General features: G+C 33.9%; 1 protein-coding gene across 1 annotated transcript; it reads left to right on the top strand.

Annotated features, from left to right (window-relative positions):
• Positions 1 to 112: 112 nt before the first annotated feature.
• Positions 113 to 23,601, top strand: LOC143250012 (uncharacterized). The gene is made up of 9 exons (XM_076500647.1): positions 113 to 238; positions 2,455 to 2,602; positions 4,557 to 4,672; positions 6,116 to 6,205; positions 7,464 to 7,598; positions 9,941 to 10,156; positions 12,101 to 14,125; positions 14,233 to 16,497; positions 18,005 to 23,601. The coding sequence occupies exons 2-8, from the start codon at positions 2,467 to 2,469 to the stop codon at positions 15,835 to 15,837; spliced, it is 4,323 nt and encodes a 1,440-aa protein (XP_076356762.1). The 5' UTR covers positions 113 to 238; positions 2,455 to 2,466; the 3' UTR covers positions 15,838 to 16,497; positions 18,005 to 23,601.
• The last annotated feature ends 1,751 nt before the right edge of the window (positions 23,602 to 25,352 follow it).

The following is a 25,352-nucleotide window of genomic DNA, read 5'->3' as shown; positions in this document are numbered from 1 at the left end:
TATTTTGCATTACGTTTTACAGGTGAAAATAATTCGTTACATTTATTATATATATATATATTTACAGATACAAATTTTCATTGAAAATAAATTTTTGAAACATTCCCTGTAAACACAAAGCCAAAAGCTTTCATTCGAGTTTTCAGGGTATGACTTAAAATCATAAGATAAGACAAAGGTTCAAAACAGAAGCTGAGAAAATGAATAGAATTTGGGAGGCGTGACATTGTTTTTGTCGGTATGAAGATACGTTTTGGACATTTTTTAGAATTAATAGCAGTCAAAAGTAGCTGATGAATTTAAGAAGTAATAAGTTTAGGCTATAATTTATGGAAGAAACATGTTTTGTATATTTCCTTAGTTATAAGCAGTAATGTTTGTTGAGTTGTTTAAACAAAAGTACAAATATGTAACTTGATATGAAGCAGACATTTCTACAGCTTAATCGAGTTTCATGTTGTTGTTAATGTTAATTCATTCAAAAAAAAATAAATAAAAAAAAACCAATTTTGGGATATCATAAAAGAAAGTTCAAATATTAAACTATATGTGTGTTAAGTATAGCTTTGGCCATCAAACTTGTCAAATCATTTCTGATTGTAACATTGCAAAAACTTGCATGTCTATAAAAGTTTGTTATTAATGTGCAGGTGTCTGTGCTAAGTTAGTAAGAAGAACAAATATGAGATTCATATTCATAATGCACTTACTTTTAAATTTATAAATTCAAATGTGTTATATGATAGGTTACAAACTTTCCCTGTAGTAGAGCTCTGGACTTTATGCCTGGTAAACTTGATTTCAAATTCTTACAATATCACAAAATATTCATCATTCGTTAAGCTGTGGGTGTGTTCTAAGAATTAGGGATGGCTGCAGATAGCTTTTGTAGCTTTGCTGTAAATACAAGATACTTACAAATTGTGCAGTAGATTATCTGTAAGTTCTACCAATGGTTCAAAGATTAGCTGTTTATTTGTTGTTTTAATATTTCAGTTTATTCAGACAAACTAAAAAAGTGTGAAAATGTTGATGTTGTGTAGCAAAATTCATCTAAGGTTCCCTTTTGACTTTCTTAATTAAAAGTGTTATGTGAAATAAAAATCTGTAACTAAAGGTTTTCATAACTTTACAAAAAAAACAAACCAAGTTTTCCTTAATGGGCTTGCAGACATAATAGGAATGACTTCTAGGTTATCAGTTTAACACAGGGTTTGCTATGCTGGTTTTAAAAACAACATAAAAATATACTACTACATTAATTCTATTTACTGTATAATTTTAATTAAAAACAACTAATATTGCGTGTTGAATATAATTGTATCACTGAAATAGATTAAATTTTGTGGTATGTCTTAGGTAAAGAAGATTCAGCTTTGCACTTTTTCCTGACAAACCTTTGCACAAGAAAGACTGTGTGTAGTGTCAGAAAAAAATGCTAATTTGTGTTGTTTATAATACTCTTAATTTGGAGATTTGGATATTTAATATTTTTCTCAAAGGTAATTAATAGCCTAAATTGCTCTGATAAACATAAATCATGATTTTTATGTAGCTTTGAAGATAAGCTGAATTTCAGGATAATTAAAAGTTAATTTTGGAAAGCTTACTTAAGTTTGACTGTGGATTCCTGATTAGGTGTTTGAGTAGTTAAGCATTCAAAAACAGAATGCAGAAAAGTGGGACTGTTACTTCATAAGCACTATGTAAAACAAATTGGATTGTTACTACATAAACAGTATGCCAGAAACTTCTGTTGTTACCACACAGATGGTATGCAAAAAACTTTGTTTGTTATCACATAAACAATATGTAACAAATATGGACTGTTACTACTTGAATAGTATGCAAGAGATGTAGAATGTTACCAAACTGTGCATTTGGAAAAACATCACAAAATTAAAACCCTAAAAGCAACAGAAATCCATAAAGATCACCATTGAATATCTTAAGTAAGCTATCTATAATAAATCTGATTTTATCATGAATGTATGCATTTTCTACACCTTTTTGTTCCAGAGTATGACTTTGTACACTCAAAGTAATGCACGTTTATCAAAACTGCTGTTAATTGTATTTAAGGTGATAAATAAAGCAGCTGTGACAGTTGGGATAAAGGAATTTAAGCCCTTGCTCATAGTAGTTAATAGAGTACTGTCCACAGAAAATTATTTTGAGTTGAGGTTCTTGGCAGAAATTCTAATTAAAGTAGGGTTTGTTTTTTTTAACATTGATGTGCTATATCATTCTAAAAGCTGATAACAATTACCAGTTTTCTTGCACGTAAAGTGGATTTTCTACATTTTGTGGTTTCTCATTTATTATCATTATCAAAGTATTAGTTATTGAACTGAATCTGTTTATTGTAAATATTTAGTTTTGGCTATGTGTACATATTTTATTAAGCTATTAAATTTTTCAATATTGAAATTTATCTTCTTCATTGTTTTCAAGATTAAAAGTACCATGAAGGGAAATGAAACTGGAGATTTAGGAAGTGTTACTTCCAGAAAGATGCAAGTATCAATCAATGGTAAATCTAGCAACAACTCAAGGTATGATGGAAGTAAGAATGAACAAAACAAAGCTTCTTTGATACATGGTAGGTCCAAACCTTTATTGTAAAGAAATTTTCATTACACTGTTATAATAAAGCTTGTAAGTGTACGTAAGTAGTTTGAAGTGTGTAATTTGTTTTTATTTATTTATCTTAGAGCGATGGAGAATTTATAAAACTGTTATGTAATGAACTCCTCAGTCATTTAAATTTAAAAGATGACTTGGTAAATAGGTTTTTTTTGTTATCAGTAGCTCTCACCATTAAATTAGAACTGACAAATAACTCGGTGACTACAACGCTAGGAAGATATGAAAATTGTACGCTCACGTGCTAAAAGTTAAATTAACGTAAAAATTAACTGACATTTTACTTCACTTTAGCACTTTAAAAAAATTTATGCAAAAGTAATTATGATTCTAGGCTAGTCCTACTTCAGTTATAGAAAAATATAAATATGCTGAGCTAAACTAACCTTGTGTCGTAAATCATTGAAATTTATTGGAAACTTTAAAAAATGTCATATCACTGTCTTTTCAAACACTTTTGAGTAAGTTGTAATTGTTACAACTTTTAGTTCTTAATTTCTTTAGTCACCAAGTTTGTTAAAAAGTGCTTTTATTTGTTTATGGTAATGTGGAAGAACAGTCTTTGTTTCAGAAATTCTCTTCTGCACTAATAGTTTTAATCTGCTCTATTTTTTAAAGTTAAACTATAGTAGGATCTGCTTTCATTCTGTATTAGAGGTCACATAGATGGTCAGATCAGTTTTGCTTTAAGAATCCATGCTAGACGGATAATACCGAAGCTTGGTTACATTAAAATGTAATTACAGTGGATCGTAATGAATGTTTTTTAAACATTTTTATACACTTGTTCTTTGTAATTTGTGGCACATTACAATACTTTTGTGTAGCACATTAATGAAGAAAACTATATTAAAATTTAACATAGTAAGAGATGCACAAAGTTTTAAGAAAGTTTTGTCATCACCATGTTTGCTGAAACATGTATTATTCTGTTAAAGTTGTAATAGTTTTCTTTGTTGTCCATTCAAGCTATCTTCAAACTATTGCCTCAGAATGGGCTTATTTTCATCAAACTTGTATTGTGCATTGTTTTGAAATATTTTCTACATTTTCTTTAAATTCTCAAATTCATCATTTTTACTTGTATAGTAAGAGAAACCATGGTGGCTTATATAACATAAGACCTGACAAGCAACTGGATTTTTGAGTACCAATGTCATTGTCCAATACTTATTGATGTTTCTCTTTAGTTTCTGGTAAACAAGCTTGTTAATAATTAACACTATCACACGGATCATTCTCTTGAACTTAGCTTAAAAACTCAAAAGTTTGTGTTGTATATAGTAGTTCCCACATTTTTGTGATATTTAATACTAAATGGTGGTTTGGCTATCACATTTAATTTTTCTCTTGCCATGTATTTGTTTTATGTAATCAAATTAAAACATACAGTGTGTATTGTTAATATAGGTAATTTGTTGCAGAAAATGTATACCATTCTGTAAGTTTTTATAACATTTTTGTTTCATGTACTGAGTTCTTAATGTATTTTGCATGTGCAAACAAATATAAGTCACACTAGTTGATAATTCTCTCTGCATATTTTTTTTAATATTTTAATTTCTAAACTTTTGTCAGAGTTTAATGCAATAAAATATTAAGCCATATAATATCAGAAACAAAAATAATGTTTTTAACAGGTTACAAAGTCATAAATGTTTTATTTAACTTTTTACATTATGCAAGTAAGTCAAAGATATGAAAGTCATTAGTTTATCTCATTATTTACATTGATAATAATTTGATGATTGATTGTAAGGAAAATTATTGTGAAGTCTTGTGTATATATTACCATGTTTTTGTACCATGTAGAGTTCCTCTATTCTGTTTTGCATTACATTGAGAAATATATTAAGAGATCTTTCAGTAAAGGTATTATAAGGAATGTATATTTACAATAATCATTACAGAAAACAGTAGGTTTGAAGGTGCAGGAGTGAGGTTCAAAGCCAAGCTGATTGGTGTAGAACATATAAATGAAGCTAGAGGGAAGGTTATATGCCAGAGATCTCTTCAAAAACTTAAGGTTTGTGATTAATATTTAACCTATCAAAGAAATAAAGATAACATTTTTGAGAATAACAATTTATTGAAGCTTAAATGTGTTTTGTTTTTTTGTGTTAAAGCACAAGTCCATCGATGAGAGAAATATTCCTAGATAAATGGTGTTGTGATGAACACGGCAGGTTGGAAAAAGATAAATACAAATTAGTTTTAGTCACATATAAAATTGTGACTTGCTTTACTGATTTATAAAAACAAATTTACTGATATGTAATCAATTAAAAAATATTTTCCTAAATGGTTATTAAGAAAATAACAATACAATAATATTCTTAAGTATAAATCACTTATAATTTCACAAAGCAAGATATTTAAGTCTTCCAGTAATTGTTGTATTAACTCCTTTAATATTCTCCTGTCCTATATTACACTGAAAAAAAAAAAATTTTTTTTGAAATTATTTCTGTGTTCAATTCTATTCTGGACTGTTTTATTTAGATTCACCAATAACGAGACATGTTGAATAACTGATGAACATTATTGTGAGTACCAGCACCACTAGGTTCTTAATGATACTCCATTACCAGCAGGTAACGTCTTCTTTTAAAGAACGTTTTAGGCATCATGTCTTGACATGTTTAATAGTTTTCTCAATGGACAGATCCTGCCATCTGTCTTGTTTTGGAGATGATGTTTTGGACTCATGCTGATTGAGTTCCTCATCAGATCTGTTGTTGTCGTATTAATCAGTTACGATTCTTTTAAGACCTGCATAGTCCAAAAATTGACTTCAGTGTCACCTGTGTGAACTGGTAATTTAGAGGCAAAAGTTGGATTCACACGTTTCACTAAAAAGTTATGATTTATTCATTTCTTATCTGTATAATAAATTACAATATTTTTTTCATTTCAACTTTCTCCACTTTCTTATTTCAGAGACAAACCACATACTTAAATGTTTAGTTTCAGTTATCTGTTTTTAAAGGGAATATTTTATTTCATAACATCTGTTTGTTCACACTATCATTATTAGTTTATGGTAGTAGTATTAGTACTTTAAGCAAAAGGGTTAAGGACGAATTGATTATATGGTTCCAATTTATTTATTTTTTATTGGGCCTATTCTCCAGGCAGGTGCAGCTTCAAATAAACAAGTTTTAAATTTAAAACCCTGAGATTTGTCATAATGAATGTGTCATCACCAAATGTTTAAAGTTTATTACATCTGAACCATCAGTAAGGCTTGTTTTCAACCAACAAAATTAATTTTATTCATCTATAAAAACTGTAACCTTATTCTACTAAAATATGACATTGTTGAATAGTGAAACACCGTTTTACCTCAAGATTTCCAACTTTCTACAAGTTTTAAATCTAATTACAGTTAGATTTCTTTCGTGTGCGAACGTGACAGGTTCAAACCTTGTTTATCTCGAAATGACTGTACATAATGTTTTATTTTCAGGACGCTTTAAAACGAACAAAAGGGCATAAAAAAAGAATTACCTTGAATATATCATTTGATGGAATGAAGATACATGAAGAAAGGTCAGAGGTGAGGCTTTTTGTTTTCAGCAAATGCTTGTCATTCAGACTGAGGTTAGAAGACATGTCATTCAAGTTTTGTAGACTTACACTCAACATCTTTATAAATGTATATCAGTACATTTAGCATCATCAACTACAAGCGGCTTATTCTCTTTGTCATTCTTTCAAGAGTGCATTTACTTTTTTTTTCTGGGGCCCCGACGTGGCCAGGTGGTTCAGGCACTCGACTCATAGTCCGAAGGTTTCGGGTTTGAATCCCCTTCATACCAAACATGCTTGCCATTTCAGCCATGGGGGCATTATAATGTGACAATAAATCCCTCTATTTGTCGATAAAAGAGTAGCCCAAGAGTTGGCAGTGGGTGGTGATGACTAGCTGCCTTCCCTCTAGTCTCGCACTGCTAAATTAGGGATGGCTAGTGCAGATAGCCCTCATGTAACTTTGTGCAAAATTCAAAACAAACAGTATCAAACTTGCTTTTGGTAATTCTGAGCAATATATATCATCACGTATCAATAAAACCATCACCTGATTGTTCTTAGCCCAACATTGGTGTTTTTGTTGAATGCTCAATACTCGTGTTCAATTGTTAAAAAAGTTTGTTTTTTGATATCTTTGGTGATATAACAGCAAAATAGTTTAATTCAGAATAAAAACTAACACAAATATTAGAGATATTATTTAATCTCACAACTGTCTGCTGTAGTGAAGATCGTGATCTGTTGAAACATTTCAACAGTGAAAGAATCATTAAGTGTTCTCTGTGTTCTGTAGTCTGACATCTTCACAAGTGTGAATTCAATTATCAAACTTTCTGATCAACATTTTAAAATGGTTTAAGTCTAATGTGAAAAATTCATAAATATTTCCATTCTCACAAGAAAAATTTGGAAATTTCACACTCCAAAAAATAATAGAAAACCAAAGTAAAATTCTAAGAATTTCTGTAAGTTAAAACTAGATACTAGTTAAGTATTTATATAGCTGGTTCTATGTTATATGTAGTTTTACATATCTTAATGTTTATTAGGATAATAATGAGCAGAATGCTTATTTAGTTTATAAGCTTAAAACGTGTTCAGTATGGTTTTTAATTTTTCTATTAATAGTAATGACCTTATGATCTATTGAAGTGGATGCTGGGTTCAACAAGGTTCAAACTAATGTTTTGGTTGAAGTTTCTCTGATAAGGTTAGATCTTACTTGGGATTTTTTTTATGCCCCTCTGTAAATCCCAAATGATATTGTTTGTTTTTTAATTCAGCAACTGATGTATCATCACCTTGTCCATGAAATTTCCTTCATCTCTCAAGATCCAGTAGACAACAGGTCTTTTGGTTACATTTTTGGTTCACCAGATAGAGGTCATCAGTTTGTTGCTATAAAAACTGAAAAACCGGTGCGTATCAGTCACAAACTGGTTGTTTATAGATTCTGTGTACGTAATGGGAATACAGAGACAGAAGTGTGTGATAGTACTTACTTGTGGAATGGATTAAAATAATTCCTTAAGTTCCAAGTTGTATCAGTCACAAACTGGTTTATAGATTCTATGTACATAATGGGAATACAGAGACAGAAGTGTGTGATAGTACTTACTTGTGGAATGGATTAAAATAATTCCTTAAGTTCCAAGTTGTATCAGTCACAAACTGGTTGTTTATAGATTCTGTGTACATAATGGGAATACAGAGACAGAAGTGTGTGATAGTACTTACTTGTGGAATGGATTAAAATAATTCCTTAAGTTCCAAGTTGTATCAGTCACAAACTGGTTGTTTATAGATTCTATGTACATAATGGGAATACAGAGACAGAAGTGTGTGATAGTACTTACTTGTGGAATGGATTAAAATAATTCCTTAAGTTCCAAGTTGTATCAGTCACAAACTGGTTGTTTATAGATTCTATGTACATAATGGGAATACAGAGACAGAAGTGTGTGATAGTACTTACTTGTGGAATGGATTAAAATAATTCCTTAAGTTCCAAGTTGTATCAGTCACAAACTGGTTGTTTATAGATTCTGTGTACGTAATGGAAATACAGAGACAGAAGTGTGTGATAGTACTTACTTGTGGAATGGATTAAAATAATTCCTTAAGTTCCAAGTTGTATCAGTCACAAACTGGTTGTTTATAGATTCTGTGTACATAATGGGAATACAGAGACAGAAGTGTGTGATAGTACTTACTTGTGGAATGGATTAAAATAATTGCTTAAGTTCCAAGTTGTATCAGTCACAAACTGTTTGTTTATAGATTCTATGTACATAATGGGAATACAGAGACAGAAGTGTGTGATAGTACTTACTTGTGGAATGGATTAAAATAATTCCTTAAGTTCCAAGTTGTATCAGTCACAAACTGGTTGTTTATAGATTCTGTGTACATAATGGGAATACAGAGACAGAAGTGTGTGATAGTACTTACTTGTGGAATGGATTAAAATAATTCCTTAAGTTCCAAGTTGTATCAGTCACAAACTGGTTGTTTATAGATTCTGTGTACATAATGGGAATACAGAGACAGAAGTGTGTGATAGTACTTACTTGTGGAATGGATTAAAATAATTGCTTAAGTTCCAAGTTGTATCAGTCACAAACTGTTTGTTTATAGATTCTATGTACATAATGGGAATACAGAGACAGAAGTGTGTGATAGTACTTACTTGTGGAATGGATTAAAATAATTCCTTAAGTTCCAAGTTGTAAAAACTTAGAATATAAGCCATAAAAAATGTAACTATAATTGTTAACTATCAAAATTGTCAGTTTAATTTTTCAGTTCAAGATTCAAAATTTGTTTTAAAACAGTGAAGGTAGTAAGATGGTAAGAGCACCTCTAAACTGGTAAGATGGTAAGAGAACCTCTAAACTGGTAAGATGGTAAGAGCACCTCTAAACTGGTATGGTGATAAGAGCACCTCTAAACTGGTAAGATGGTAAGAGAACCTCTAAACTGGTAAGATGGTAAGAGAACCTCTGAACTGGTAAGATGGTTAGAGAACCTCTGAACTGGTAAGATGGTTAGAGAACCTCTAAACTGGTAAGATGGTAAGAGAACCTCTAAACTGGTAAGATGGTAAGAGCACCTCTAAACTGGTAAGATGGTAAGAGCACCTCTGAACTGGTAAGATGGTAAGAGCACCTCTGAACTGGTAAGATGGTAAGAGCACCTCTGAACTGGTAAGATGGTAAGAGCACCTCTGAACTGGTAAGATGGTAAGAGCACCTCTGAACTGGTAAGATGGTAAGAGCACCTCTGAACTGGTAAGATGGTAAGAGCACCTCTGAACTGGTAAGATGGTAAGAGCACCTCTGAACTGGTAAGATGGTAAGAGCACCTCTGAACTGGTAAGATGGTTAGAGAACCTCTAAACTGGTAAGATGGTTAGAGAACCTCTGAACTGGTAAGATGGTTAGAGAACCTCTAAACTGGTAAGATGGTAAGAGAACCTCTAAACTGGTAAGATGGTAAGAGCACCTCTGAACTGGTAAGATGGTAAGAGCACCTCTGAACTGGTAAGATGGTAAGAGCACCTCTGAACTGGTAAGGTGATAAGTGTATCTTCAGAGTATTTGTTAAATTTACTTTAAGTTGTAAGTATGACTCCTAGTGTACTTCTAACTTCAAATAAACTAAAAATACTGTTTCTAAGTACATAATAATTAAATTATTAAATTGTGTTTAACTTAAAATAGTTTCTGACTGGATTTTTCTAAGCAAATGGTTTATGTAGGCTTCAGAGGTTACGCTCGTACTAAGAGACTTGTTTCAAACTGTTCTTGAGAAGAAAAAGAAAGAATCTACTCAAGCTAACAAGGATGATTTGAAGAGAGCTGTTGACAAATCAGAATCTGATATTGTGCTGTCCACTGGTGGAACTGTCACATCAGAAGCCATAGTAACAGACGTAACTAATACAGAAAGTGAATCAAACAATAAGCCTCAAAAAGTATGAAAACAATTATTTATTTAAAAGAGAGTTTTTGGATCTATCTGGCATCAAGAACTATCAACTAACTTACATTAACAATTTAAATGTGTGTTGTTATAACTAACTTATTCATCTTGTGTGTACACTTTACAGATGATATGGTTATTTATAACACCATCCCATAAGCCACATTAGTGATATTGTCAATGATTCTAGAAACTCCCAAGCTAACAAGTGTTTGATTTTATATTATGTCAGTAATATATCAGCTGACATTCCCATTAACATATGACTGTAAGAATAACTTTTGATCTTTTTATTTGTAACGTAATGGTGGACTGTGAACATCACAAGCTTTCATGTTTAACATGCATGATGGACTATAAACATCACAAGCTTTCATGTTTAACATGTATCATGGACTGTGAATATCACAAGTTTTAATGTGTGTAACATGTATCATGGACTGTGAACATCACAAACTCTAATGCATGTAACATGTATCATGGACTGTGAACACCACAAGTCTTAATGTGTGTAACATGTATCATTGACTGTGAACATCACAAGTTTTAATGTGTGTAACATGTATCATGGACTGTGAACATCACAAACTCTAATGCATGTAACATGTATCATGGACTGTGAACACCACAAGTCTTAATGTGTGTAACATGTATCATGGACTGTGAACATCACAAGTTTTAATGTGTGTAACATGTATCATGGACTGTGAACATCACAAACTCTAATGCATGTAACATGTATCATGGACTGTGAACACCACAAGTCTTAATGTGTGTAACATGTATCATTGACTGTGAACATCACAAGTTTTAATGTGTGTAACATGTATCATGGACTGTGAACATCACAAACTCTAATGCATGTAACATGTATCATGGACTGTGAACACCACAAGTCTTAATGTGTGTAACATGTATCATGGACTGTGAACATCACAAGCTTTAACGTGTGTAACATGTATCATGGACTGTGAACACCACAAGCTTTAACGTGTGTAACATGTATCATGGACTGTGAACACCACAAGTCTTAATGTGTGTAACATGTATCATGGGCTGTGAACACCACAAGCTTTAACGTGTGTAACATGTATCATGGACTGTGAACACCACAAGTCTTAATGTGTGTAACATGTATCATGGACTGTGAACATCACAAGCTTTAACGTGTGTAACATGTATCATGGACTGTGAACACCACAAGCTTTAACGTGTGTAACATGTATCATGGACTGTGAACACCACAAGCTTTAACGTGTGTAACATGTATCATGGACTGTGAACACCACAAGTCTTAATGTGTGTAACATGTATCATGGGCTGTGAACACCACAAGCTTTAGCGTGTGTAACATGTATCATGGACTGTGAACACCACAAGTCTTAATGTGTGTAACATGTAACAGTGGGCTGTGAACACCACAAGTCTTAATGTGTGTAACATGTAACAGTGGGCTGTGAGCACCACAAGTCTTAATGTGTGTAACATGTATCATGGACTGTGAACACCACAAGTCTTAATGTGTGTAACATGTATCATGGACTGTGAACTCCACAAGTCTTAATGTGTGTGACATGTAACAGTGAGCTGTGAACATCACTAGCCACTCTGTTTGTCCAGTAAAAAGACTAGATTGAGTTGCATTTTTTGTCCAACTAATTAAAATGTTCACTTAAGGCAACTCATTAAAAATAAACTGAAATTTTGCCAAATAATTGTACTTGTATGTTTTTTGAAATAATAACACTTCAGAAATAAATGTTTTAATTGAGCTATGGAAAGTATTACATGAACACTGTCTTTTCCTTTTGTTGTCGGTTTAATTGTACTTTAACAGTATTCACAATTAAAACAGCCAATAGTTGTTTAGAATTTTAGTTAGGGTTTTAAATGATTAAAATATCAAACTCATTGTTTTTTAATCAACTATCAATAGCAAGAAGAAAACCCACCTCAAACGTTTGACCAGCCGCCTTCTTCGAAGCAAGAAGTCATCAGTCAGTTGAAAGAAAACTCAGTGATGTTTGACAGTAGAGGTTTGACTGAAAAAGAGGGTGCTGATTTTACTAATTTCATACGAGTTGATTCTTCAACTCAACAGCCAGGGAAGTCTCCTAATGGAATGGAGAAAATTAGTCATGCTACATCGGATCATAATTTAAATCCTTCTAGACAATCTCGGTCCATGTTCTACACTCTAACTGAGCTAGATCTTCTGTACAGAGATCAGTTGGGTCATGATAAGGTAGCCTCGGCTGCTAATCACGTGGACATGCTAGAAACAGCACAGAAAGACAGAGCAAAGAAGGAGAGTAGAATAGAAAGTGTTTCTCCTCTTGAAGTGAGTAAAGGAAGTAATGGTAACAAGTCTTCCAAGTCTCTTTGTGTTAATATGTTTGTGCCATCATCACCATCCATGTTATCCCATTCTTCGGAATCCAGTAAAGAGTCATCGTCATCATTGTCTTGGGTACAGTTTGTAGATGAACCCACGTGTCAATTGAAGGTTGTAGGTCAGGTCTCTAGTTATTCCTACCCTTCAGCATCTTGCAAGTCTAATGCTATGTCATTTTCTAGTAACCAAATTAATGATGTAAGGCTGGCAGTTGATGTAGGTGAAAGAAGTGAAACAAAGCATCAGGTGGAAAGCAGTTTGTCTTCAGGAAGACAAATTTCTTCTTCGTCCTCACCGTGTATTGACGAATCAGACATTTTTGTAAATCACTATATTTTGAAAAAATCAGAGTTTTTTAGACATACTGATAGTATGAGTGATCCAGCTGTTCTTCCAGAATGTGATGTGAGCGAAGAATCAACTGACTATCCACTTTCTTTTAACATTAATGAACCAACAACTACTAAAAATGTTCTGATCTCTGACATTACTAACACATTATCTAAACACATGACAGATAAAGCTGGAATTTCAGTAAATGCAGATAATTCATGTTTTCCTCTAGTTCCAGATGAACTTGAAACTTCTTCAGTCTCCAAAACTACAAATAGATCAACAACCTCACATCTTCCAGCTGTTACAACCAAACCTACATTTCTTGAACAAGTATCCCATCCACTGCTTGGAGAAATGTCAACAGTGAAACATAAAAAAACAAGTTTATTTTTAGATAATCAACAAGTGGAAATACTTAGGACAACAGTTCCAGTAGCTGTAGATAGGGATAGAACAACAGTTCCAGTAGCTGTAGATAGGGATAGAACAACAGTTCCAGTAGCTGTAGATAGGGATAGAACAACAGTTGCAGTAGCTGTAGACAGGGATAGAACAACAGTTCCAGTAGCTGTAGATAGGGATAGAACAACAGTTCCAGTAGCTGTAGACAGGGATAGAACAACAGTTCCAGTAGCTGTAGATAGGGATAGAACAACAGTTCCAGTAGCTGTAGACAGGGATAGAACAACAGTTCCAGTAGCTGTAGATAGGGATAGAACAACAGTTCCAGTAGCTGTAGACAGGGATAGAACAACAGTTCCAGTAGCTGTAGACAGGGATAGAACAACAGTTCCAGTAGCTGTAGACAGGGATAGAACAACAGTTCCAGTAGCTGTAGATAGGGATAGAACAACAGTTCCAGTAGCTGTAGATAGGGATAGAACAACAGTTCCAGTAGCTGTAGACAGGGATAGAACAACAGTTCCAGTAGCTGTAGACAGGGATAGAACAACAGTTCCAGTAGCTGTAGACAGGGATAGAACAACAGTTCCAGTAGCTGTAGACAGGGATAGAACAACAGTTCCAGTAGCTGTAGACAGGGATAGAACAACAGTTCCAGTAGCTGTAGACAGGGATAGAACAACAGTTCCAGTAGCTGTAGACAGGGATAGAACAACAGTTCCAGTAGCTGTAGACAGGGATAGAACAACAGTTCCAGTAGCTGTAGACAGGGATAGAACAACAGTTCCAGTAGCTGTAGACAGGGATAGAACAACAGTTCCAGTAGCTGTAAACAGGGATAGAACAACAGTTCCAGTAGCTTTAGACAGGGATAGAACAACAGTTCCAGTAGACAGGGATAGAACAACAGTTCCAGTAGCTGTAGACAGGGATAGAACAACAGTTCCAATAGGGATAGAACAACAGTTCCAGTAGCTGTAGATAGGGATAGAACAACAGTTCCAGTAGCTGTAGATAGGGATAGAACAACAGTTCCAGTAGCTGTAGACAGGGATAGAACAACAGTTCCAGTAGCTGTAGACAGGGATAGAACAACAGTTCCAGTAGCTGTAGACAGGGATAGAACAACAGTTCCAGTAGCTGTAGACAGGGATAGAACAACAGTTCCAGTAGCTGTAGACAGGGATAGAACAACAGTTCCAATAGTTATGGATAAAAATGTAACAACAGTTCCAGTGGCTGTAGATAGAGATAGTACATCAGTTTTAACAGATGTAAATAGGGATAGAACAACAGTTCCAGTAGTTCCAGATAGAACAACAGTTCCAATATCTGTATACAAAGATAGCACATCAGTTTCAATAGTTCCAGGAAGAGATAGAACAATAGTTCCAGTACCCTTAGTTTCAGATAAAGATATTGCAACAGTTCCAATAGTTCCACAAAGAAGTTGGACAACAGTTTCAGATAGAGATAGAACAACAGTTCCCTTAGTTTCAAATGGATATAGTAGAACAGTTTGCTTAGCTCCTGATAGAGATTGGATAGCAGTTCCACCACTAATTCCAGATAGAGATAGAACAACAGTTCCCTTAGCTTCGAATGGCTATAGTAGAACAGGTTGCTTAGCTCCTGATAGAAATTGGACAACAGTTCCACCACTAATCCCAAACAGAGATAGAACAACAGTTACATTAGTTTCAGATAAAGAAACAGTTCCAGTAGTTAAAGATAGTACTATAGTTTCTTTAGCTCCAGATAGAGAAAGCATTAAAGTTCCTATAGTTTTGGATAAGACAAATTCCACATTTTATGACAAAAAATCAAGTACAATGGTTCCAAAAAGAACATCACTTCCTTTAGTTCCTGAGAGGACATCAATCCCAGTAATCCCAGAAAGGATATCTGTTCCAGCATTTTCACAAAGACTTGCAGCTGTAGGGGATTCTGATAAAGCAACACTAGTTTCAGAGGAACAAAATCTTCCAGAAGTTTCTTTCCAAAATGAAAATTTGAAAAGTAAAGAATTAGAATCCAACTCCATCAGTGACTCAGAAATGTCAAAAGAAACATTTGCTTTTGACCTAGAACTTGCTTCTCAATTTGAAGATGGTAAATATTCTAATGTAACAACAACAACCCCACCCCCTTTACCCCCCAGGCCTCAGTCTCTAAATAAATCTGCTAGTCTAAGTGCTATAAATGGAGCAGAGTCCTTTAGCAAGATGACGAATGTGGCGAATGTATATGAAGCTAATACTCCTGATTTGTACCATAGTTCTGATTTGAAAAATGTGTGTGAAAATGCTCTAGGTATCAAACCTCATTATACAAGAACTAATAGCTCTCTGTCACCCTATGAAGGCCACATTGACTCTTTGTCGTCCTTTGTGAACATCAATAGTTCATCAGGTGTTGAAGTTGATAAACCTTTTACATCTGTGTCGGATCCTTTACACCATTCATCACTTTGTTTGGCTACCAGTCCTTCTCCTTACTTGTTTGAAAGTGATAAAAGCTATATTACTCCAATGATTTAAATAAGTCGTTGATCCTAGATACTCCAAGCATCTTTGAAAGAAGAACCAATCCTTTTGATGATGACTTCTTCACAGAGACTGCTACAAAAGAAACAAGTTGTTCATTACCAGCTACTACAAAGTGGAATAGTAAAAGGATGGAATTATAAAAGCAAGTCTGTTAACTTTGTTACATGGATTCAGTTAGACATGTAAGAAACAAGATGTTACATGGATTCAGTTAGACATGTTGTAAGAAACAAGATGTTACATGGATTCAGTTAGACATGTTGTAAGAAACAAGATGTTACATGGATTCAGTTAGACATGTTGTAAGAAACAAGATGCTACATGGATTCAGTTAGACATGTTGTAAGAAACAAGATGTTACATGGATTCAGTTAGACATGTTGTAAGAAACAAGATGTTACATGGATTCAGTTAGACATGTTGTAAGAAACAAGATGTTACATGGATTCAGTTAGACATGTTGTAAGAAACAAGATGTTACATGGATTCAGTTAGACATGTTGTAAGAAACAAGATGTTACATGGATTCAGTTAGATATGTTGTAAGAAACAAGACTGCTTCCTTACTTTCACCATAACTTCTCCTTATTTCTCTACCACAGCCTTAAAGGAAAAATAAACAAACCAAAGTGAACCAGATTCATGAGACTTGTACGAATCGATAATAATATTAAAATCTGTGTGTTTAGTGCTTATGTGGATGTTCTTTCTTGTGCTAATAATCTGTGTTTGTTTTACTACATTTGAAGTCCTTTTGTTTAAAGTTACATTCATGTTACTAGTTTCTTCCCTGTTTCCTTCTGTTCGATTCCGTTTCACTTTACTAGTGCTTTTATTAGGTTTTATAAAGAGAGCTGTGTTACTACATGGCTATGTTATTATATTGCTGAGATGTTGAGTACTTTATATTAAAGTGATTAAGGGTTCTCATAGTGCCACCACGTTCAGTTATGCTATATCTGATGACTATATACATTTTAAATAGCCCTTCAGAGCAGTTTCCACTGCAGAAGGCTTGATTATGAAACTTTCATGTCCAAAGCACATTCCTTTCTCCAGCTTGCCATCTAAGGTATGAAAATGGCATTTCCCAGTCCCTGTTTAGTTGTTTGATCATTGCCTGGGTACTGGATCCAGTAACTTAACCACTTTGTCTTTATGAGAAATAGCATGGATACCCACTTTATCTCTAGCTGATTGAGTTATGATGCATTTAAACAAATATGTCATGGAAGTAACTTGTGTAAACATGGATTTTGTCATTAATTAATGGAGCATGTGGACAGCTTTTGCCATTTTTCTGCTTGTGAATTCTCACATGTTATGTTATACTTCCACTTATCTTTGCTAGTGTTCATGTTCAGGCCTCTTTCTGGATGGTTTTCATGCGTCAAGTTGTTCCTTATCCATTTGTTTTCTAATGGAATTTAGACAAGGGATATCCTCATCTTGAAAATTCTCAATTCTAGATCTGGAAAGGTTTGTGATTTGGGTGTGTGAATATCTTGTATTAAAAAGTAATCAGTTTTCAATGGCATCTTACTACCTTAGAGAACTAAACAATGTAAAAATGTAGTTCTTACTGTCCACTACAACATTATATCAGTTGTCACCTGACTTGCTGATTTAGATATACAAATTCGTTTTAATATAATGTACTCAACCTTATGTATAACTGCCTAGTGTACTGTATGTAGTTAAAGTGTTGATTTTACTTTGATAAATTGCTACAGTAAAGAGCTATGAAAGATCTAGTTATTAAGTGACATATTAAGCCACAAATTAAACTGTTTTGGAGAAGAAATCTCTAGTTTTAACCTATAGTTGTTTTATTTGGGTGTATGAAAGAATTAATGTCGACAACTTTCAGCCACTTTAAGCTGTTTCAATTTCTAACTTGTTAATGTAATACTCATTTTTCAAATGTAATTTAATTTCAATCTGTACAAATGTTTGTGTATGTTTTATAGCCATTACTTTATGTTAGGTTTGTCTCAAAAGATACAAAAATTGTGAATTTAAAACGTTCATAAGTAATATGATAAAACATGTTTTCCTTTCGTTATGAGCACATCATTTTATAGTGTGGACCAGATGTTGCTTAATGGTGTTTGGTGTATTATTATTAATGCATATGTACATTTATTTATTTATTTAGGATAAAGCAGTAGAGTGAAATGAGAAGGAAAGTATTCCTACCAATCTCCACTTAATGGTTCAGTGGAGTTTGGATGTTTAAGTTGCCAGTGCAACTTTACAAGGAAATTAGGGGCACAGAATTATTCTCCAAGGAAAAACCTTTGTTTGATTAGGGACACACTCAATCTTGGTAAGAAAACCTTTATTTGATTAGGGACACACTCAATCTTGGTAAGAAAACCTTTATTTGATTAGGGACACACTCAATCTTGGTAAGAAAACCTTTGTTTGGTTAGGGACACAAGCAATCTTGGTAAGAAAACCTTTGTTTGATTAGGGACACACTCAATCTTGGTAAGAAAACCTTTGTTTGATTAGGGACACACTCAATCTTGGTAAGAAAACCTTTGTTTGATTAGGGACACACTCAATCTTGGTAAGAAAACCTTTATTTGATTAGGGACACACTCAATCTTGGTAAGAAAACCTTTGTTTGATTTGGGACACAATCTTAGTAAAGAAACGTTTGATTAGGGACACACTCAATCTTGGTAAGAAAACCTTTATTTGATTTGGGACACAATCTTAGTAAAGAAACATTTGATTAGGGACACACTCAATCTTGGTAAGAAAACCTTTGTTTGATTTGGGACACAATCTTAGTAAAGAAACATTTGATTAGGGACACACTCAATCTTGGTAAGAAAACCTTTGTTTGGTTAGGGACACAATCAATCTTGGTAAGAAAACCTTTGTTTGGTTAGGGACACAATCAATCTTGGTAAGAAAACCTTTGTTTGATTAGGGACACACTCAATCTTGGTAAGAAAACCTTTGTTTGATTAGGCATACAAAGCCAATCTCCAAGAAAACTTTTTCTTTAAGTGAATTGTGATATTGTACCATGTATTAAATATGTTGGCCACTCACATTCATTGTACATTTAATTGTTGTTGAACCTGTGAAGTTTTCAATAATTTGAGAGCTTTGGTGTTATGCAGTGCTTTTTTACTGTAGTTGGAATTATTTTAAAGTGACACAGAATTTCTATGTATAGTACTTGTAAAAAGCAAGGCTCTTGTGCTTTGGAAGTGATAGCAACCTGAACCTAATGCTATAGTACTTGTAAAAAGCAAGGCTCTTGTGCTTTGGAAGTGATAGCAACCTGAACCTAATGGTGACCTGGCCTAAGATTCACTTTCTTTTTTAATCTCAGTGTAGCTTCTGAAAAAACTTCTACAAATTTATAGTTTTTATCCATACATCAAAAAAATAATGTTTGTAATAAAGAAGAAAACAATTATTTATTTTTTCCCTGTAATCATTCTTCATTCCTAAGTAGTACACATCCATTTGTAGTTTTGTTGTTATTGTTTTGAAACTTTAAGTATTTTGAGATTTATTTTAGTTGCAGACCGTAACACCTTACTTGCCTGTTAGTGCTACAAGATATGTTGTGCATGTTGTAACACAATATGTGTCTGCTTGTGCTACAAGGTGCAATGTATACAGTGTGACACTTTGTGTCTGATAGGACTAGGAGGTACACTTAGCACAATGTGATGTTAAATGTTTGAGAGTATCTCGAGGGGTCTCTCGGTTAGACAGTGATAAGTCTTCAGATTTACACTGCTAAAATTGGGGGGTTGATTCTCTTCAGTGGGCACAGCAGACAGTCTGATGTGGCTTTGCTATAAGAAAAAAAAAACACCCAGTACTTCAAGAAGCAGTGGGTACCTTGCTACAAATGCCTTTTTGTGCCTTAAGAGACAGTGTTTGTTTGATGGTTTTTAAAGTGCTATATTTCACTTGGTGGTTACTGAATTTGTGATAGGATGTGTTTATTGTTTTCCAGTATATATGACTAAATATCAGTTTTTGTCAATGGTATATGTTATACACTTTCCACATTGCATCACTTACTGTCAGTTGCTATCACTGATACAAGGTTATGTTTAGTGTTTCTGCTATACTTAACTGTCAGTCACTGTAACTGGTATGCATATTTATGACACTGGATTTCATCCTGTTACTTACTCTTATAGCTTCAAAATGTTTCCAATATGTCTTATTCTTCATAACTAATAGTTATGTTACTGCTACAGAATGTTCTTAAAGTTTCCTGTTTTACTGACTGGCTGTCAGATATGTTGCCACTTCAGAATGTTCTCTGTGTTTCCTATTTACTGACTATCAGTTATGTTACTGCTACAGGTTGTAACACACATTTTGTTCTCTGGAAGTTAACTATTAATATATGTTCCAAAATCATTAAAAACTTTTCAAACTGTGTAGAGTTGAATTTTGTCTGTTTTTAGGCTTGAGCAGAAAATATAAATTAAATTTTCCCACATTTTTTTGCAATAGGAATTTTCTACTTTTTTACATTATTGTGCCTACCTGAAATACTACTCAAAGGTTTTCACAGAAAGGCTTTGGATAATATATGGTTTAGATTCTAATTATTAAAGTATAATTCTAGGAAATAAATAGATTGTTATTCAGAAAATGATTGAAAATTTGTGGTGGTTTGAAGGTTTGCTACTTGGTCTCAAGAGTAGCTACATTAGTTTTCAATAAAGTGTTTCATTCACAGTGTAAAGTTGTTTTTTTTATGTAGATTTGATATACAACCTCATGTTTGAATCTTTCTTTTCCTGTTCTGGCTTCTGATGTAATTGTGTATCGATAGGATCTTTTAAGCTTTCATTTGTATCTTATCACAGATAAGATACATTTTCTGTAATGAAATGAAAATTTACATCCTTTAACTCAAGTTTTTCTTGTTTAGTGCTGCCCTCTATATGCACATTTTTTGATACTCTCACCTACCTTACATGCTTGACTTGGCACTGCTACTCTGTAGCATGCAAATAAACATGCACTGATATGAGTGCGACACACCCTCCTGGCTCAGCTGGCTCCCTCTATACTGCAGAACCTAATCAACAATTCTCAGTTTGGCACTGTAGTATGAAAACATGTTTGATTTAGAATTTTGCATTTTCAATTTATCAAACAACTTCATTGTTTTTTGTTTTTTGCTACAGTTAATTTAAAGTTACTGTAATTGGTTAGTTTTGTTTCTACTTTCAACTGAACTATGAATTTTAAATTTCAACACACCTCTACTGTTGCACCTCAACCTGCAGTTCCTTGGGCTTGTCTTCCCTGGCCATTTACCTTCAAACTTGACTCTTGTTGTTGGAATATCATGGTTATGGACATGCTGTTAACTAAAATGGACCTACCCATGTCTTATTTACTGGTCCTAAGTGTGGTCTTATTTTCACATCAAATGGTTTTTGGAACTCTTCCTGATTTCTTTAACACTCCTATGAAAAGATGTTTCTAGTCCTGATTTCTCCAAGCCCGTTCCCCTGGCTGTGGTTTCGCTAGATAGTAGATAGGGACAGTGGGAATCTCGTTAATCCATTCATTAATGGATTTAAATGGCAATTTCATTTAAATACAAAATTATTAGCCTAATATTAATAACCTTTCAAGTTGCTCTGGGGCCTATTAGTCCCCACTTTTCGTAGGAGTGTTAAAGTCCAGGGTGTCTCACCTTTCCCAACCTTCACCTGCTCCCATTCCTGTTTCTTATCCTTCTCCTTTTACTTTTTCCATGTCTTAGTGGCAAACTGTTAAATTTTTGATGCCAGGCTACCTGCCACCAATGGTACCAGTAACCATTCCATAAATTCTGGCAAGGTCAGAGCACATTTATATAAGTCTGTGCACTTTGGGAACAATTTGGATACTTGGATTCTTCATGTGTTGTCAGAAGGTTTCTCCATTATCTCCACATACCATCTCTACCCTCCTTCATCTCAGGGTCCTATTTGTTGCTATCTTCTCTCTAAAGTGGTTCACACTTTTCCTCTCAAGATCAATATAAAACTTGTCAGTCATCTTTCTTCAGGGTTTTATTCCAGGTTGTTCATAGTTCCCAAAAACACCAGGGACTGGCATCCTGTTGTATATCTTTAACATCTCGACTGTTTTCTTGAAACTTCCTTGTTTCACCATGGAGTCCTTCCTCACATTTCAGTGAGGATTTACTCTGGGTCTTTGGAGTAAATGCCCACTGTAAGTGCTGTTATTCACATTTGCATTTCCCCAACATCCAGATGTTATCTTCCTTTTATCAACAAAGGTCAAGTTTATCTATTCCATGCTTTGCTGTGTGGTCTAACATCTGCACCTTATGTTTTTTTTATCAGTTGGTCAAGGCCTTCATTTGAATTATTCATTCTCAGTCTACATTTATAATATATAGTGAGTTAGCTGCTGTTACTTCTATCCCATCAAACATCTCAACTCCTGTCTCGAGCCCAGCCTACTTCATTTCAATTGTGATCCAAAAGCTCTTAGGACTCAATCCTATCTACACAATCGTCCTTTCTCTTTTGGGGACTTGGACTTTCATGACCTCTTGTTATGGTTCTCCTTCCCTCACTACACATCAGTTTAGGCTGTTGACTCAACAGGTACAACACCAAGACAGGTAGGAGCCCTTGTCCTACCTCAGACCGGAAGATAAATTCCCAGTGCTACTTACAAGTGACTTAGTGTTGGTTGTGTATGGGGTCTGTGTCCTCACTGCAATGACAAAATGGAAGTAATTTTCCTTTTACTTCCTTGTGTTGAGGTGAAAACAGTAGGGATCCTGTTCCTACTACAGACCAGATAATTAATACCCTATGCCATCAGTTGTTTCAGTGGAGTTGACCCACCAGTTATGGTCTGATGCACCCCAGAGCACTTTACATCATTTGGCATGCCAATCAAAAATTGTACATACTCATTTCTTCTTCATTCAGTGACATGTATTTTCACAATGTCTATCAAGAGGCATCATTCTCCTTGAATGTTTTTTGCCTTATCTTCAAGAGAAGATTGGATTCTACAGTATAAAGGGAGTCAGCTGTGCAAGGAGGATGTGTCACAATCCTATTGGTGAAGGATTCTCCATTATTTGCATGCTATAGCATAACTGCATCTGTACCACACTCAACATGTGGGGTAGACTAGAGTATCAAGGCTAGTGAGAAGCCAAAATGTGTGCATATAGAGGGCAGCACTAAATGAGAAAGGCTATTATGTGACTAGAAGCAAATATCTATCAGAAATACATTTTCAATTTAGGAAAAAATACAACATATGAATCAACACATTGCTGTTGAGAAAACTGATATGTTAAATGAAGTATTCAATGTTACTTACATCTAAGTAAATTTAAGAAGGTGAGAGATTTTTGCTTGTTGTCTTGAGTTTACCTTCAATAAATGCACATTTTAGAAGAAAATCTCTTAATGTACTCAGAAGATGCTACTTGCCTTGTTGTGTTTATGAGTTAGATCTTTTTATGTAGGCTATGATTTTGCACAAAATCATAGCTCTTGGTAGTGTTTTATGTTGTTTGTAAGAAACTGTTCACATTTATGCTGTTGCAGATGAATATTTGAGTAACCGACTTCAAGAGAAATAATTAGTTCTACAGAAGGCTGTATAAAGGATGAACTTTTGGTCCTTTAATTTGAAAATTACTGATTGTTGTCACTGAAATTATGCTTTAAATAGTTTATTTCTGAATAAAATATGATTATAATATCTGGCTTTATAGTGTTGTCATTATCAGATGCTCTGAGGAAAGATTAAAATAGCATCTGGTCATACTCTGTTCCCCTCCCCCTCTCCCAAGATCAAATAGATTAAAATAGCATCTGGTCATACTCTGTTCCCCTCTCCCAAGATCAAATAGATTAAAATAGCATCTGGTCATACTCTGTTCAAATAGATTAAAATAACCCTCTCCCTCCCCAAGATCAAATAGATTAAAATAGCATCTGGTCATACTCTGTTCCCCTCCCCCAAGATCAAATAGATTAAAATAGCATCTGGTCATACTCTGTTCCCCTTCCCCAAGATCAAATAGATTAAAATAGGATCTGGTCATACTCTGTTCCCTCCTCCCCCTCCCCCAAGATCAAATAGATTAAAATAACATCAGGTCATACTCTGTTTCCCTCCCCCAAGATCAAATAGATTAAAATAACATCTGGTCATACTCTGTTCCCCTCCCCCAAGATCAAATAGATTAAAATAACATCAGGTTATACTCTGTTCCCCCCCCCTCCCCCAAGATCAAATAGATTAAAATAACATCAGGTTATACTCTGTTCCTCTCCCCCCAAGATCAAATAGATTAAAATATCATCTGGTCATACTCTGTTCTTCTCCCAGATCAAATAGAGTAAAATGGCATATCATCAAACTCTGTTTCTTCCCAGAACAAATAAAAATTAATATCTTTTCCCCCCTAGAATAAAAAAGATTAAAATGAAATTTGTCAAACTGTTTCTTCCCAGAATTAAATAAAAATTAAAGTAACATCTGGTCAAAATTTGTATTTCCCCAGAACAAAGTATCATTCAAATAACATAGAACTCTGTGTCTCCCCAGAACAAAGATTTAAGTAATGCCATATATCTCATCTTTTTTATTCTAATAAACTAGATTAAGATGAAAAAAACATAACTTGTGAAAACCTGAGTAAAATAAAAATATGGATAACATTATAAAATAGTTAATGTTTATTTATTGTTACCTAAAAATTTGATTCATATACTAAAATGTACATGAAAATCAATAACGTATATAGCACCTAATCCATTAATATGTCTGTTGTATTTTGGCTGGCAAGAATATATTGAATCCACATGTGTTTTTTCGAACCAGGATCAGTTTCAAGTGGCATGATTTCCACTGGAATGTCAGAAACAAGATGCGATAAATAAATCGAGGACATTCAAGGAAAGAGGAACATAATTCAACATGTTTTTTATATACCAGTATAACAACATTAACTCTGATTAAAATGGACAGCAGTGCCCAAGAAATTATACCTTCAAAATATTTTAAATGTGTCTATAAAAGTTTAGTTGAAAATTCAAATGTAATAATTAGTTAACTTCCTCTCGCCGAATAATTTATTATAAAACTTAATTATAACTGTCCACTTAGCATGTCGAAACATGTGACAGTACGAACTGAAATCAGTTTGTCAACATTAACGGTCTGTTGGTCATTAAAACACGTCTGTTTCCAGACATACTTTATGTATGTGTGGTGAAAATACACTAAATGTGGTGTTTCATGTGCATCTTGGTCAACGATCTTTGTGTGTTTGTGCATGTTCACTGTTTTTATCACAATACATGTTATGGGAACTACTTTTTTTTGCGTATATTCAAGGGTTTCATTAGTCAGATAAAAAGTGGTGTTGTCGTCCCATGACTGGTTTCTGTACTGCGATTTGCAACTTTTGTTTTGATAAATAAAGTATGACAGTTATTCTCTCA

Source organism: Tachypleus tridentatus, chromosome 4, assembly GCF_004210375.1.
Source record: "Tachypleus tridentatus isolate NWPU-2018 chromosome 4, ASM421037v1, whole genome shotgun sequence".
Classification (NCBI taxonomy): domain Eukaryota; kingdom Metazoa; phylum Arthropoda; class Merostomata; order Xiphosura; family Limulidae; genus Tachypleus; species Tachypleus tridentatus.
Note: the sequence above shows the minus strand (reverse complement) of the source record. Positions and strands in the feature narration are given on the sequence as shown.